This window comes from Pleurodeles waltl, chromosome 4_1 (assembly GCF_031143425.1).
Source record: "Pleurodeles waltl isolate 20211129_DDA chromosome 4_1, aPleWal1.hap1.20221129, whole genome shotgun sequence".
In the NCBI taxonomy this organism is placed as follows: Eukaryota; Metazoa; Chordata; class Amphibia; order Caudata; family Salamandridae; genus Pleurodeles; species Pleurodeles waltl.
Window position 1 is genome coordinate 483941338 of NC_090442.1, and position 17930 is coordinate 483959267.

The following is a 17930-nucleotide window of genomic DNA, read 5'->3' on the forward strand; positions in this document are numbered from 1 at the left end:
TTGAAAAAGCGCATTGTGAGAGTTGTAGTCCCAGACCCCAAGAAGTAAACCAGAGCCTCTGAACCCTTGGCTGGTGCTGTGGACCACTTTCCTGAATCAAGAAACACTTCTGAAAGTAAGTGTAACAGTGTTCCATCATGGGTGGCCTGAACTCTGGACTTCGTCCCTGTCCACTGCGACTTTGTTTTAACCCTTAGAGTGATATTTGCTTAGATGCTCTAGTTTTAATTTTAATTTTGAAAAAATCATATCTCTGGTTCCCTAGCTTGGATTCTTGTTGTTTTGGTGTAATTTTAAAGGTAAACAGATTTCCTATTTTTATTAATTGGGGATGGATTTTTCTATGTTGAGTTTTACATATTTACTGTTTTTCTGATATTAAATGTTTTGCACACTTGTCTCCTAAGTTAAGCCTAACCACTTGTGGGCTAAGCTACCAAGGGTTGAGCATGCATTAATTTATTGAAACCTTGACTGCACAGAGTAGGGGACTGTTGTCTGTTGCAGTGAAGGTACTCGCCTGCCCTTGCCAATAACCCTTTTTTACAGACTGACATTGAAAGCCTTTCTACCCTTCATCAAGGTAAGGGTAGTTCAGATGTTCATGGACAACATCACTGCCATGTGGTACTGCAACAAACAGAACAATGTTTGGTCATGGACCCCTTGTCAAGAGGCCCTGTGTCTCTGGACATGGGTGGGACATCAGCGCATATCTTTGGTGGTTCAACACCTGGTGAGTTCTCTGAATGCAAGGGCTGACAAATTCAGCCGAAGAGGTCTAGTGGATCACAAATGGTGCCTTCATTCAGAAGGTGGTGCAAGGTCTTTTTCAGCAACTGGGAGAGCCTTGGTTAGATCTATTCGCTGCTGCTGTGAATGCGCAGTGTCATCAGTTTTGCACACTGGTGTTTCCAAGGCAGCTCTTGCTTGGAGATGCTTTTTGTCTCAAGTGGAGCTCAGGCCTTCTGTATGCCTTTCTGTCCATACCACTTCAGCCTATAGTGTTCTTAAGCAGATCAAGAATGACTTGGCCAAAGTCATTCTTGTGGCTCCGGACTGGGCACTGAGAATCTGGTATCCTAAACTCCTGAGCATGGCCATCTATCTTCCCTTTCTGGAGGATCTTCTGTTGCAACCAAGCGCGGCTTGCGGAAGGACAAAGGGCGTAGCGTGGTGCACCAAAAAATAAATAAAATAGAATACTAAAAATAAAACTAACTTTATTCCGCACCGCTCCATCCGCTTTGCTCCATCGTTGCAGGCACAGGCTCCCAACCTGCCCTGCGGCCAATCCTGACTCTGCTCAAAGCAGCGTTAGGATTGGCTGGGAGTGCCCAGGCAGACTAGGATTCTCTGCCTGCTCTCTTCAACCCGACAAAGCAGTGCCGGGTTGGCGAGACCCTAGTGTGCATGTATGTTTGGCCGTCCTGAGGCAGCCGGCCAAACATACATGCGTGCTGAGGGGGAATACTGTGCACTCCCCCTCTGTCCCAGTCACGCCTGTGGCCATGGGCACTTTCATAGTAAAAACATAATAAACAAAGTTTATTATATTTTTACTATAAAGGTTTTGCAGCTCCTGCGTCTGGCGGGAGGACGACGCTCTTCCACCCTAGTGGAGGAGCTGCTCCTGGTTGCAATACCAGGGGAGTGTCCTCCACCCAAGCCTGTCTAGCGTCCCCCTTCTTGCGCGGAGATTGAGCGGCAGCAATTTTGTAATGTCATCTTAGCAGCGAGGCGTCCCTCCACCAAAATGGTATACACCTGTCATTTATATAAATTTGTAGCATGATTCACAGACAAGTCTGTTGACCCTCTCTATGCTCTCCCTGAGGTCATGTTGTTTATCCCTTCTCTAGCACAGCAGGACTCTGCTATGGGCACTCTAAAATGTTATTTATCTGCTATCTCTGAGTTTTTGAGCTTGCCTGATCAACCTTCTTTGTTTAGGTCTCCTATTGTTGCTAGGTTCCTTAAATGTCTTACTCATATGTTTCCTCCATCCCCATTTATTATGCCCCAATGGGATTTGAATTTGGTTCTGGCATTCCTAATGTGTGCTCCTTTTGAAACTTTCCACAATTGTCCTCTCAGGCTTCTCACTCTGAAAACAGCCTTCCTTGTGACTATTACATCTGCCCGCAGAGTGAGTGAGCTGCAGGCATTTTTATCTAAGCCGCCCTACTTTTCCATCTATCCTGACAGTTTTGCTTCACACTTGGGCCTCTTTTCTGCCAAAAGTGTTTAAGCCCTTTCATGCAGGGCAATCCATCGCCTTGCCTACTTTTTAAGCCCCACCACATCCTTCTAAGGAAGAGGAGATACTCCACCGCCTGGATCCAAAAAGACCGTTAGTGGTCTACCTTGATCGTACAAAAGAGTTCCAGGTGAATGGTCAATTCTTTGTCAGTTATGTGGGTGCGAAGACAGGTTGGGCAGTGCAGAAGCGAGCCATTTTCAGATCGGTTGTACTCTGCATTAAAATCTGCTTTGGGCTGGCCAAAAAGCAGCCACCAGAAGGTTTGCATGCTCATTCTATCAGAGGTTCAGCTATGACCACTGCGTTAGCACACAGAGTTCCAGTCCTCGATGTCTGTCAGGCGGCAACATGGGCATCTCTGCACGTTTACCAAACACTACTGTCTGGACTGTCTGGTCCGTTGGGATGGGTACTTTGGCAATTCGATGCTGCAGGACTTCCTAGTATGGTCTTATTTCGCAGACCCAACTCCAGGGATGGTATTGCTTGGGTATCTATTCTAAGGTAAGGAATCTGCAACTGGATGTCTCTATCAGATAGACAAGTTACCTTTGGCAACTCCTTTTCTGGTAAAGACCTATCTAGTTGCAGATTCCTTACCGACCCATCCATCCTCCCCAATCTACGAACTGATTTCTAGGGACAAGGACTCCCCTTTCAGGTCCTTAGTTTTTACGCACCAATGGTCCGTGTTTTTCTTGGCTCTGGTCTTCTGGTGAGGAAAGTTGTAGACAGAAACTGACGTCAGCGTGCCGTCTACTATATAGCACCTACGATGTCATATCCAGCATAGACGATGCTGACGAGGAACGCAGAGCCGTTAGGCGCTACCTAATGGCATGAAGGAGTATGGGGGAAATTCTAAGGTAAGGCATTAGATATAGGGCCTAATTACTTTGGAGGAGGTGTTAATCCGTCCCAAATGTGACGGATATACCACCAGCCGTATTACGAGTTCCATAGGATATAATAGACTCGTAATACGGCTGGTGGTATATCAGTCACATTTGGGACGGATTAACACCTCCTCCAAAGTTGTAATCAGGCCCATTGTCTCTACCAGATAAGGCGTTACCGCAGGTAAGTAATTTGTCCATCTGATAGGGACTTCTAACTGCAGAGTCATAACCTTGGAATATTCCCCAGGCGTCTGATTGGATTGAGAAAATACTGAGCAGGTGGCTTCAGTTGGCTGTATGTTGACACGTCCAGGTCGAACGTGACATTGCTGTACCTTCACAAGTGGCACCCTCGTGCGCTGACATAGGTCATTGTACGACAGACACAAAAAATAATATAGTTGTCACAAACTGAGGCATTATGGGCTTCCGGTTGCCATCCTGTTCAGACTCTGCCTTTGTTGGCACCCACCAACGATAGCAAAAGAGATTATTTTTTTTACTAAAACTCTTCAGTCCCACCATGAGGTGCCAGATTTTCAAGCTGAAGAACCATAATTATTGATAAGAATTAGTTTTTGTTGCATGAAATCATAATGAAAATCACTAATAAATATCTGAAATTTGTTTTCAGCTGAAATGATTTAAACCTCAGGCCCCTTCAGCTTGGGTTGTTTGCGTGCACAATATATGTAGAATGGAGATGTTTCTCCCATCATCTGGCTTGATATCTTTTTTCAATTTATGGAAAACGTTTGAAGGTAATTTTCCTTTTTTTTCAGGCTTATCAGAGGTACAGACCAGTATCGACATCATTTTCAGCTACTCAGTCATCCTCTTCCTCGCTTTCAACTTCCAGCAATAGTTCTATCTATTCAAATCAGTTACATCGACCAAACAGCCTCCTAGGCATTACGACTACTTACTCTCCTTACTCCAGAAGCACTGGAAAAGAAAATGAAAAAGGTAAAAAAGGCAAATTTCATTAAGTTATTTTCCCCTAAGCATATCATGTATATCTTTCCATCTAACTGTCCCTGTTTGCTTGTGAACTGTTGTAACTGTTACTCTTGCAATATACACCATCTAGGTTTTGTTTGCCCCCTTGCAGGACTAAATTTTAACTGAGTCACAATCTTGTAACCCATATGGAAGGGATACTTTTCCTGCGTTTTAAATGTTTCTGCATCAGCTATTGCTACCTTTCATTTTCTTCTGTACAACAAATTTGTTTACTGTGTTGCTTTTCTTTCACACACAGTGCTCTCGAAATCTCCAAGATGTATGAACTATTCACTTACTTTTAAGTCTTAGTTTTCTGCTTCTGCTGCTTCTGAACGTTTTTGTCAGTCAATGTCAAGGTGTATGTACCACCTTCTTGTTTTTGTATCAGTGGCCTCTCTGAGAACAATAACTGTCCCATCACGGTATATAGCCCTGAAGGATCGTAATCTTGTCCCAGACAGTTAACCTACCAGTTAAGTGAGCGTGATCAGTCAGCCACACTTGAAAGCAAGAACAAAATAATTAGAAATCAAATTAATTTAAGTCCCCATATTCACCTCAACTGACATTGACCAATCAACAAGGGAATTCATGAGAGCATTTATCCAGAGAAACAAGGAGGCGGCTTAACATGGACAACAGAAAAGCATACCACTGTATATTAAATTTGCTTAGTGTGTCTGGCACCTACTATACTCGCACCCAAGGAGGGCTCCTTTCAGAACTGGGCAGCCAACAAGTAGATCAGAAACAGAGGCTGAGAACATTGCAAACAAGCATTGTTGAAGACAGTGGTTCCCTTGTTTAGACAAAAAAAAACAGTAATGTTTCTACTATATATGTGAGAAAATTGTAATGAGTGTATTGCAACCTACATTGTATTTTTTGTTATTCCTGACTTTAGTTCTCGCAGACAGCTAAAGCGGTCTGTAGCGATACCTACAAATACGGGGCTATATTTGCACAGCACAAAAGACAGAAATAAGTCTTACAAAAGTTTGCTCTGCTGCGGACATAACGACTGGGTAGAGAAGTGTATGGTTAGGTAGGGTGAATTCAGGACACTTTAGGTTTATAAAGTAATTCTTTTGAGATGCAGTGTTTGGCACAGGCCAGCTTACTAGGTTGATTACCCAAATACAAGGCTTGTGCACTGAAGTGACCCATTCGCCTAGGCAGTCAATGCAATGAACAAGCATGAGCTTGCCAGTTTAGTCATTAAAATCCTACTCTGTTTGGATAAGATTAATTCTGAATCGTGAAAAAAACAGCCTGCCTCGAAACGGTGTTACGGTGGAATTAGGTAGATAATACATTACAGTTTTTGTGACTATCTTGGTAACGATGTCTGTGTTTGGAATAACATCAAAGCATACTTTTGGAAGACAAAAGAACTTACAAGCTTCGTTTTCCATTGCATAATGCATTGCAATATAGACACAAACACAGTTTCATAAATCGTTTATTTGATTGAATAATATTTCAGTTATTATTTTTTATTCAGTGCTTCACACCAGAGCTGTTCCCTACTGCTGTATTCTCTCTAGAAAAAATGAATACGATAAATGACAACCAAACACACACTCTTTCAAATCCTCAAGATCACTGAAGAGACACAAGGTGAATATTGACTGCCAGTGATATCACTGTAGGTATCACATATCTAATACGCGGATACCCGCACAGATGACAAGAAGTGATCTACAAGTGATTGAACATTAGCTAAGTAAAAATTTCTCAACCTGATAGTTTCCACCTATGTATTAAAGTTCTTCCTTGACAAGCCAAACAGATAAGTATGGAATGCCAGTGGTTGTAACAGTGGCTCATTGAGAGCTGCTGATAATTTCTTTTAACGGGAGAGGCATAAATACTCTGAATTATGCATGGGTAGCCAAATTCATGTGGAAGAAGAACACAAAAGCAGCAAAGTTATTTATTTCAAATATAAAAATGCCTCTGACCTTTTTTCTGGCCTGCTGAATGGTACTCTCTTTAATAGCATCAGAAAGGTGAAAGACGGGTTTTGTGGGGGCAGGATTTTTTAATGAATTATTTTATGTTTAGTTTAGTGACAACAAAACAGTGGTTTACAAATAAGTGATTTTGGTCAGTGTGACTAGTTGTCAAAACTGTTCCACCTAAGCGCATACATCTTCAACTTGCCCCATCTATGTGTCTCAGTCCATCACTGACATATCACAGTCAATTCTGCTTCAAGCCAGGTCATGTACGCTTTCCTTATCAGGCGATCTGCTGACAATTAACCCAGTCCTTTCCATACATTGGTCAACCTGGATTCCCCATAACTGATCCCCCAATCTCTCCAGAGTCCTCCATGTTAATATTGATATTGACAACCCCTAGCACTGTATATGAGCCATTCCAAACTCATGCAGTGATCCTCTGCCATCTTCCACCTTTCCAAAGTTAGGCTTACTCTTCTTTTAGTGCTTATGTTAAGTCATATTTAGCAACTGTTAAGCCAAGTCACAACAGGGCTCTCCTATATCTATCACCATCTGCATCAGTTGTGATGTGAAGAAGAGCAAGTTTAGAGTCTCTGGGGCGATTCCATCCTAGACCGGCCATTGTGACCACTACATTAGCAAATAAGTACTGCTGCTGGGCAGAACATCGTAGACAAAGTAGTGTGGATACAGCACCCATCTTCTAAAGCCTTTCTCTGGTATAGTAGACCCAATTTCATCTGAACCGCATAAATTATGGCCTTAATTGACGGGTTCACTGGGGGGGGGGGGATTCTAGTGCCCCCCTTCACCAGTCCTCATCTGTTAGAAAACACGTCACATCCCTAGGCTTCTCACAAGCTCACAAAGGAGTTAGATGTGATATTCTCCAGGGATTTCTGTATGATTAAAATCCTTTGCTCGGTTGGAGTTTTGAGGAGAATTTTGGCTACCAGCAGGCTACAATCTGGGAGGGCTTAAAGATTCGAGATATAGGGTGTATGAGCGTGCATAAATTGGCTATGGTGAAGGCCTTACTCTGCTTATAAATCAGTAAATCATTTGAGTGTAGTTCCTTCCATGACATCCCTTAGTGTTAACTCAATGAGGTCCCATGGCCTCAATCCCAGTAGTTGCGCTACCCGTTGAAGATGATGTCAAGTCCATAGAGGTGTTTCACGTGTCAAACTTTTGTCCCAACCCAGAGCTTTGAGTATCGTATTCCAAATTGCAAACACATCTTTTTATAGTGGAGGGATAGGGAGGGTAATAAAGTCTCTATATAGCAAATAAGAAATGTGAGTGCTCTCATCACCCATCTTTCAGAGACGCATGCTGGCCCTGAGCCAATCTGGTTTGGCGATTCCCCCCGTCAAAGTAGATTGAAAACATTTTGTCAGTGTAATCCTCTGGTTTGATAAGCTCACAGAATTTCTCGCAGTAGTGCATTGAGCTGGGTGAAGAAGGAAGTGGGGATGGGATATGGAAAACTCTGGGGTTTGTAGAGACTGTGCAGTAGCCGCCACCATCTTAAGGATCAATGATGTACCCTTGAAAGAAAGAGGCAGTGTAGACAAAAACTCAGTTGCCCTAGTCAGCCTGTTGAGTTGGGGTTCCAGGTTCTTTCTGCACATGGAAGTCCCTGGAGCTAAATGCCCCCAGGTATTTGAATCTTTCGCTTAACACCTGGGTGTAACACCTGCTCAAGTCATCGGGCAACAAGAAACATTGGTTAGGTATATAGATGACTTTGCTGTGTTAAGGTGGAGTCCCATCAAATCCGTAATCATCCATAAAATAAGAATATGTCCTATCTTAATCCTTGCTGTCAAACCTGTGTAAAACACTTTGATGCTACTGATGTGCCGGGGCCAAAATTAATCTTAGCGAGAAAGGAGAACAGTCACAATTCATCATTCCAAAGACTTCATGAAAATCAATTAAAATCAGAGCCATCGTACAGTGTACATTGTTAGACAATGCCAGGGCATTGCAGGTGCAGTAAATATTGTTAGGTGGCCCAGTTAGGCATGAAGCCCATCTAGTCTGGGTGTATCCGGGAAGTCAACCCCTGTTAGCATCCTGTTTGCAAGGTCCTTCTAGGTGTCAGGATTTTAAAATGCAACTACTAGATGAATTTGCATTAGGACCTTAATTTACAAGATGATCAAATATGGAAGCTGTTCTCTGAGTAGTGTTGTAATGTTGACCCCCTTTTCGGTGGTTGCCACACGTTTTAATTTTTTTGGATGCCTCTACTGGTAATCTTGAACTTTTCACTGGGGCACTGCTATTCCATGGCCAGTGTATGTACTCAGAGCCCTTAAACATGTCAAATTGGCCTAAAACCTGATTGGCACATGCATCTTTTCCTATAAGGCCAACATAGCAGAAGTACATGGCATGGCACGGAATGTTAAGTGCCACTTGTGTACTGCAGCAGCTATAGTGCCATCCTTTGCAGTGGAAACATGACTTCAGTAGCTTGAACCCTCCTGCATAGATCTGTCAGAAGCACAGTTCTGAAAACTTGATTTTCAATATTACATGAGTAAACTCTAAATACATGTCGCTGCCCACAAGGTAGTTTGAGCAATATTTAAGTTTGGAACATTTGTGACGCTAGAAAGGCACGGTCCCACAGTGACTAGACTCAAAACAACACTGTCACTGGTCAGGCTGTAACTTTACACAGGAAAAGTCAAAGTATAGATTATATACTAAACTCAATATCCTTGGACCTCTACCAGCTGCAGGCTCCATTCAAAAACATATTTTCATTTATAAAAACCGTGAAGTCCTATTGTTATTAAGTATATTGGAAATGTAGCTTTAGAAAGTTACATTTACCTAGCCTGAAGCTGCTGGAGGCTAATTTGCATTAGCGTTCCAGCAACTGCCCATTCTGTGCTTGGCCTGATTTAGTTGTTGTAGGAAGCTGGCTTTCTATATGGTGTATCATAAGGAAGTACTCTGAGCAGAGTCCAGTGGATCCCCAGTTGGTTTGCAGAGACAAAAGTAGATAGGACTAATGCTCTATTTTTTTGGTCGTGTGAGCGAGCATTTAGGCGTATCGGAGGGTAGTGCTAAGCATTTGTGGGACTCGCAGAGGCAGTAAATGAGACATACACTCAAAGAATAAACCTGAGACCAAATTAGAAAAACAACACTTCTTTTTATATGTTTCAAACCCAAGAACATAATGATCAGGTAAGTTCTTTTTCAAGCATAAATACCTTTTCAGATTAAAAAATCAACACAATTCTCAAAGTTCTTCAATGTTAACCTATGGAGGAAAACAGTGTTCAGCAAGCAAAGGATTACCAACAACTTACGCGGCCAATCGCAGAGAGTTAAGGTAAGTACTTTCCCAGTGATCAGAACCACACCAGCTGGTCACTCCTGGCAGCAATAGGACGGCCGGGTGCAGGGGTGCAGCAAGGCATTGGGTCCTCAAAGGTTTCCTAAAGGGAGTTGGTCCTTGTGAAGACAGGCTGCAGGCTCTGGCTAAGAAGCCAGTTGAGGACAACAGAGGTAGGTGGTAGACTTGGGGTGCTCAGGGACGTAGGTGCACCTTTGGTCCTTTTCTCCATGGCCCAGGGGTGATGGATCCAGAGGTGTCATTAGGCGTCTGGTTTCTCCATCCAAGAGAATTCACGGTTAGGAGGTCCTGTGTGTTGAAGCTGCAGGCATCATCGGGGAGTCCAGTAGTTGTGAAACCAGGGTGGACTCAAGCTCAGGGGAGCCAGGTGACATCGTTGCCACCAGTGACCCACCTCAGATGGGGGTCAGGGGCAAAGGGTGGAGTGGTTGCTGGAGGTGTTGGGTTTTCTCTCACCACAAGGTTTGGGAGTGAGGGCCTGCATACAGAGGCAGCAGGCGACTTGGAGGAGTCCAAGATTGGTGAGACCACACTGGACTCGGACTCTGACTCTGAACACCTGGGGAACCTTGCTGGCACCGTTGGCTGACTTCACCTCAGGTTGTGGATGTCTGGTGCAGCGGTCTTCTGGCATCAGGTTTTTGCTGTTCTGGCTACTGCAAACTCCCTTCTTGAGACTTTGTTGCAAAGCAGAGCCACTGCTTATGGGAGTCTTGAGTCTTCATGGAAGGCGAGCAGTCCTGAGTTTCTTCGAGGTTCAGATGCAGGATGAGTCCACTTTCTGTGCAGAGTCCAGGTCAGCTGTTTCTTCTCTTCCCCTTCTGCAGGTGTGATTCTTCTTCGTCTTTTGCTTTTTAGGTTGTCAGGACCTGAGTTCTAGTATTAAAGGGTGCCACCTAAATACTCAATTTAGGGGCATTACAGGGAGTGCCAGGTGGTAGCCAATGGGCTTGACCACCTTTAGGGTGACTACACCCTTCTTATATTTCCACCGGGAAGTAGGTATAACCCTAGTGGACTAATTCCTTCCAAACAGGATGGAGAAATTGAAAAAGTAGTGTCCACTTCAGCTAGTCCACCTTAAGGGTGGGACTGGCATGAAGTGGGCACACCTCCTTAACTTCCTAATTTTCCTGCCTGTGCTGCTGCCAAAAGTGGGGTCATGATTGGAGGGTGTGGTCATCACCACCATCTGGAGAGACCTGGCTTGCATTACAAAGGTGTCTAGACCTTTGAAGCTTCCCACCCTGGAATGTCCATCCTGCTTGGGTGAGGTGATGGCACCGCTGCCCAGTGCATGCTTTTGTCTTTAGCCCTCAAGAGAGCTGGCTCTAACCTTGGGGGGACAGACATAAGTCTGTGGTGGCTGAACGGATACTGACCAGTTAGTCAACCCACTAGTAGCTGGTAGGTTTTCAGGGGACACTTCTAAGGTGCCTCTTTAGGTGCAGTTATTGATAAATTCCTCGTGGGCATCAGTGAGGGTTTATTCTGAGATGTGTGATACCACACATCCCTATATTTAGAGAAGCCATTGTGTATACGGTAAACACGTAGTGACCAGTGTCCAGCGCATTCATTTAAAATGGCTTCCCTGGTCACTTACTATGTCTGAGAATCAACAGAGACATAGTAGGGCCATATCTGCTTGTGCAGATATTCCCTAACACGTAATATAATGCACCCTGACTTAGAGCTGTGAGGCCTGCTAAAAGGGTGACTTACGTATATTGCATGCAGTGTTTAGGAGACATGGCACACAGGCTGGGTGCCTAGTGTTTTCACTTTTGTCTGCACCATGACACTCAGCCTGCAATTGCAGCCTGTCATGTGCTTGGTGAGGGGTCCCTTATGGTGGCACAATTCGTGCTGTAGCCCTTAGGGACCCTCTTTAGGACCCAGGCACCAGGGGTACCATTTACTAGGGACTTGCAGTGAGTGCTAAAGGTTTTGTCCATTGGAAAAATGACTGTGCAGTTTTGGGGGAAAGAGATCCTGGTTAGAAGGAACCCATGGCACTTTCAGGCAAAATTGCACCAGAAACCAGGGAAAAAAAGGGGGGGGGGTGACCAAGTCAAAGGAGACACTTCCTACATGACCACCTCCCAAACAAAAGAAGATGAAACTAACCCTTTCAGGAAAACTGTAATTTTCTAAGTGGAGGAGTGTGGAAAGGCCATCTGCATTGGTATGGTCAGTCCCAGGTCTGTGTTCCCTGTAGGGAGATGGACCACATTAACAGTTTCAGGTTTTCACCTTTTATCTGCATAAGCCATCTGAGAGGCCTGTGGTCAGTTTGAACTAGGAAGTGAGAACCAAACTATTAAACAAGTATGGTCTCAACTTTTTCAGGAACCAAACCACAGCCAAGGCTTCCCTCTCAATGGCACTCCAATGCTACTCTTATGAGAGTAACCGCCTTCTAATAAAATCAACAAGTTGATCATGGCCTTCATTGATTAGGAACAGGACTGCTCCTAACCCATGTTCAGAGACCTATATCTGCCCTATTAACTGCTTGGTGTACTCTTGAGCTTTAAGAACAGGTGGTAAGCACATTGCTTCTTTCAGGGTGTTAAATGCCTTTTGACCGCTTACTATCCAGTTTACTTTCTTGGAAGTAACTTCTGTGAGAGGGGCCACAGTGGTGCCATATCCTTTCACAAAACTCCTGTAGTACCCAGTCAAGCCAAGGAATGCCCTGACTGGAGCCTTGGTTGTTGGAACTACCCAGTCCAGACCTTGGTTTATGGTGGTTGAATTTGTCCTCCACCTACAGTGGCCCAAGTATACAACCTAGCCCTGCCCTGTCTGGCACTTGTTTGCCTTGATAGTGATACCTGCCTTTCACAGAACCTCGAGGATCTTCCCAAGGTGAATCAGGTGATCCTGCCAGGTAGAGCTAAAGACAGCAATATCATAAGATATGCTGCACTAAGGTCTTCTAACCCAGCAAGGACTTTGTTCATCAACCTTTGGAAGATGGCAGGGACATTCTTTAGTCCAAACGGCATGACAGTGAACTGATAATGCCCACCAGGAGTGGAGAATGCTGAATTTTTTTTTTTGTTGTTTTTTTTTTTTTTTTTGTTTCTGGGGTCAGACGTTTCTTCCAGTAGCCTGGTGTGAGACAAAAAGTACTAAGATATTTGGCTGCCCCTAACCTGTCAATAAGTTCATCAGCCTTAGGAATTGGGTGGGCATCTGTTTTGGTCACAGCATTGAGACCTCTATTGTCCACACAAAACCTCATTTCTTTCCACCCTGGGAATGAGGCTTGGGGGCTCTGAGTGCTCATTGAATCCCAATTCCAGCATCTTACCTCAGCTTTGATGCTCTTCTTGACTTGACCAGACTGTATCGATTTTGTTCTTGACAGGCAAGCCATACCCAGTGTCCACAACATGTGTACACCAGGTAGTATGACGAGAGTCAACGAGAAGAGCTTAGCATACTGATGCAGGACTTGATTGCAGTCAGTCTGTGAGGGTGTCTGAAAAGACCACTCCTTCTACTGAACCATCTTTTGGGTTGCTGGAGAGGAGATCAGGGAAAAAGGGTTCACTCTCCGCTTCTTGTACCTCATCATTGACAATGGGCATGGTAACCTCAGCTCTGTTGTATGGTTTAAGGTGGTTTACATGGATAACCCTTCTGGTGGTCCTGCAAGAGCCAAATTCCCACCAGGTAGGTGGCTTCCTGTTTTTTTTTCTTTTCTAAAATAGGGTAGTGTCCACTCCACTTGTCACAGGCTCCAAAACCATACATTCTGCTCTGGTTGGAACTCCACCAGTGCAGCCTTCTGGTCATACCAGAGCTTCTGGAACTCTTGGCAGGCCCCAAAGTTTTTGGAAGACTTTTTCCATGTACTCAGCCATCCTGGAACGAAAGCCAAGTATATGGTCCACAATATCTTTCCTGGGTTCTTTGAGACATCTCTTCCATCCCTCCTTCATAAGACAAAGTAGTCCCCTTACAGGATGCCAAAACAGAACCTCAGAGGGGGGAAAACGTACTCCTTTCTGCAGCACTCCCCTGTAAGCAAAAAGCAGGCATGTTAGTAAAATACCCCATCTCCTTCTATGTTTTTCAGGGAGTCCACCAAGCATACCTTTCAATGTCTTGTTGAATCTCTCAAAAGGGCCATTGGTTTGTGGGTGATATGGGATAGTGAACGTACAGGTCACACCACACTCAGCCCACATGTATTTTAGGTAGCCAGGCATGAAGTTTGTGCCTCTGTCTGGCACCACCTCCTTTGTAAAGCCCACTCTTGTGAATACAAGGGGCAGTAGTAGTCCTCACAGGAATAGCTACAGAGTACCTGGTTGCATGATCCACTAGAACCAGTATGAATCTGTTCCCTGATGCTGTTGGAGGGTCAAGGGGTGGTACCTGTGTGAATCCCTACCCTTTCAAAGGGAACCCCACCCACTGGAAGTGGAATTAAGGGGGCCTTTTGGCAGCTACCTGTCTTGCCACTGGCTTGACAGATTGCACAGGAGATACAAAACTCCTTCATGTTGTGAGACATTCACAGCCAGTAGATGTGGTTCACTACCGACTCCATGATATTGCCTGGACAGGATGCCCACCTCGGGGGATATCCTGGGCCAAAGTGAGGAGAAACTCTTGATTTTGCTGAGGCAGTGCCTGTCGGAGGTTGGCTCAGTTTATGGTGTACACCTATGGTGTGGCACCCTATACTGAGTCCAGGCAACCCTTAGTGATAGTGTGTAGGTGTCCAGAGAGCTAAAGCTCTCTAAGGGTAGCTGTGGTGAGCAGCTAAAGCTTATCTAGGAGGAGTGTAAAGTACTTGCAATACCACAATAGTCAGTCAGTAACCAATCGCAAGAAATAACCTCATCAAGTGTTGCAAAAATAAAGGTTTCTTTATTAGAATAGTATAGGCTATACTAACAATGGTATATCTCCAATTGGAGGTATCCACACACAAAGTTAACAGTTAGAAACAATCAGAAATAGCATAGGAATACATGGGGCCCTATTGGGGGGACCAAACCATATACTAAGAAAGTGGAATGCGAAATAGTGAACCCAACAAGCTAAGTGTGGTAGATAGCTCGGGGCTGGGGAAGGACGAAAACACAAGAGGTAAGAACTGCAAGTGTCTCCAGCGACCGGTTTCTGAGTGGTCACCTACCCAGTCGTCCCGTAGGCTAACACCAGGAAGGAGGAACGATAGGAGGAAGGTTGGAGAGTGTCCCCACCCAAGGATGCTCAGAAGGCCAGAGTACCTACACCAGGGAGGCCGGGTGAAAGGTCAGTGGACACCCTAGCTGAAGTCAGTGAAAGCCTCAGTTGTTCAGCTGCTGTCCAACCCGTGAACCATGCAGGTGGAACCCAGGGATGGGTCTCGGACGTAGAAGACCTGTAAAGGAAGAGGACAGAGTCTAGCACCCTTCGAGGTGCCCAGGTGGCAAATTCCCACCCTCCTAGAGGTGAAGTTCCTGCAGGCTTGTGAAGGAAGAAGTCCAGTTGCAGGATCTAGGAGCTGCAGAAGACCCTACGTGTTGCCTACGAGCTGTCCCACGTCGGTCGCCGGATTGCAGGAGGGTCAGTGGCCGGCAGGGCCACCAACAAGCCTTGGCAAATGCAAAAAGTAGTTGCAAGTTAAGTTGTAGGTTTTTGAGGACCAGTAAAGTCCTAGTGACTCGACCCTTGGGAGAGAGTCAGGGCAGGCCCATCAGTTGAACCGAAAGCCAGCCAGAGCAGATGAAGCCCCCACAAGTGACCCACTGGCAGCAGGCACAGGGAATCGCAGGGAGGCCTCAACAGCACAGTAAAACAGAAGTCCCACATCGCAGGAGCTGCAGAGTGGGCGATAATCTCGGAGTTGCAGATTGCTGGAGGCTGGGGCTTCTTGGAGCCTGAAGATCTCCTTGGAGAAAGAGCAAACAAGCCTTTGCAAGAACAGTCACAGTGCACAGGGGAGATGTTCCAGTGACTGCAGCAGGGGCCCACAGTCTCCCAAGTGGATCAGAAGTCAGGAGGGACCCGAAGAGGACCACAGAACCACCATCTGTGAGCAGAGCCTTCGTGCTCTCCGTGGGACAGTAGGCTTCACCAGACAGTTGTTATTTTGAGCTGCCTGCAGATGCAGGGGAGTGACTCCTTCACTCCAAGGAAGATTCCTTCTTGCTTCTTGGATGCAGGCAGAGTCCTTGTGACCCTGGAGCATGCACAGTCACAGATGTTGCAGAAATCTTGCAGGAGCTGGTGAAACAATGTTGCAGTGGGAGCCCTCCCAACTGGAAACAGTCTTGTTTCAGTTCCAAAAGCAGACCAACAGCGGTTTCAGAGGCCAGGAGCAAATGTCTTGCAGAGTTCCTTGAAGAGTCTTGCTCGATGAATCTGAGAACCCACCCACGGGTAGCCCTTAACTAAACCTAAAAGGGGTTTGGCCACTCACAGAGGTGACCCACCCATCAGAAGGGGTCAGGTACATCATATACCTGGCCTAACGAGTCATATGCTCCCGGGGGTGGGCCTCTGCCTATCTTGTTTCCAAGATGCCAGAATCAAGTGGCCACCTGGCAGAGCTCTGTGCAGCTCCTTAGGGGGAGGAGCTGGACAGAGGAGTGGTCACTCCCCCTGTCCTTTGTGCAGTTTTGCACCAGAGCGGGAACTGGGGGTTCCTGAACTGGTGCAAAATGGATTATGCAAGGAGGCCACCAAATATGCCCTTCTTGTGGCGCTCAGAGGCCACCTCACCCCAGCCCTTCGACACTTAATACACAGGGGGAAGTGGTCAATGGAAATCCTTTGTTCTGCCTCTCTGGCCTCAGCCTGGCTCACAATAGAGGGCAGGACAGTGTCTCGGGTGAGCAGCAGCATGGACTGACAGCTAAACCCCATAAGGCTGTACAGGCAGAACTGGGGTAATCCTCTAAGGAACCCCCAGAGTACATGGTATCATGTAGCTAACACTGGAATCGGTGTAGTTGCATGATTCCAACGTGTTTGATATCAAGCATGCCTAAGTTATGAGAAGCCATTATGTAGTTGGACTACTCGTGTTGACCAGTGTCCACTACATACGTGAAGATGGCTTCCCCACACTTAGGTTCCAGGAATGGGCCTGGGGTCTGTAGGGGCACCCTGCTCCTGCATGGGTACCCTCACACTTAGGGCCTGATGTAGCAATCTATAATTTTGTGACTTGCAAATTGCGAGTCAGACCGACTCGCAATTTGCAACTCGCAAAATTGTATGCAGAAAGGTGTCTCAGACACCTTCTGCGATTCGCTATGGGGTTGCAAAGACCCACCTCATGAATATTAATGAGGTGGGTCGCATTTTGCGACCCCATAGCGAGTACATGCACTCACAGGGATGGTGGCCTGCTGAAGACAGCAGACCTCCATGTCTGTGACTGCTTTTTTAATAAAGCAGTTTTTTCTTTCTTTTTGCAGTCCGTTTTCCTTAAAGGAAAATGAGTTGCAAAAAGAAAAACTTCCGAAATCATTTGTTTTTGTTTTTTTCGGCATTCACAAAGGGGAAGGGGTCCCAAGGGGACCCCTTCCCTTTTGCGAATGCGTTACCACCCACTTCAAGTGGGTGGTAACTGCGAGTTGGTTTGCGACCGCATTCGCGGTCACAAAGCAACTCAGCATGGCGATGCGGTCGCAAATAGGAAGGGAACACCCCTTCCTATTTGCGAGTCGCATCCTCAAATTGCGAGTCGGTACCGACTCGCAATTTGAGGTTGTGCATCGCGTTCGGCCTTTTGCATGCCACAAACTGCGTTTTTCGCAGTTTGCGACATGCAAAAGGCTTCCTACATCTGGCCCTTAGAGACATGCACCCTGCCCTTGGGCTGAAGGGCCTACCAGAAGGGTGACTTATAATGTCTAAGTGCGGTGACCAGGTTTGATGGTGAAAGGGTGCATCCACCATTTCACCCAGGCTGCAGTGACAGGCCTGCAGATTTAGTTTGCATGGGCTCCCATAGGTGGCACAATACTGTATATGCTGCAGCCCATGGGAGACCCCTGGTGTACCAATGGCCTGGGTACCTAAGTACCATATACTAGGGACTTACATGGGTGCACCAGTATTCCAGTTGTGAGTGTAAAACGTTTACCAGCACCCAAAAATGGAGGGAAGAGCACAGCCACTGGAGTTCTGATTCGCAGGATCCCAGTGAACTAACTTCTAAACAAACTGACATCAAGCAAAAAGTGGGGGTAACTATGCTAGAAGATGGCACTTTCCTACACTACCACTCTCCTAGAGGCACCAGGTTTGGGGTCTCTGGCCTCGGTGAATAGTAGTCCCTCTTCCCAGTAGGTCCTGTGGACGCCACTGACATCTCCCTTTTCCTGATCAGAAGCTTGCTGTATCAGGCCTTCAGGAGTGGGACAGGTCCTCTGTCCTTGGCACAGATT

The 17930-nt window shown here is 45.8% G+C and overlaps 1 protein-coding gene across 2 annotated transcripts in view; it reads left to right on the plus strand.

Annotated features, from left to right (window-relative positions):
* Nucleotides 1-17930, plus strand: part of PPP1R12A (protein phosphatase 1 regulatory subunit 12A) — a 1050482-nt gene that overhangs the window by 608409 nt on the left and 424143 nt on the right. For both annotated transcript variants that reach the window (XM_069228775.1, XM_069228774.1), the window contains one exon: nt 3945-4128. In XM_069228775.1, the coding sequence (XP_069084876.1) occupies nt 3945-4128 (184 nt within the window). The remainder of the gene's footprint in view (nt 1-3944; nt 4129-17930) is intronic.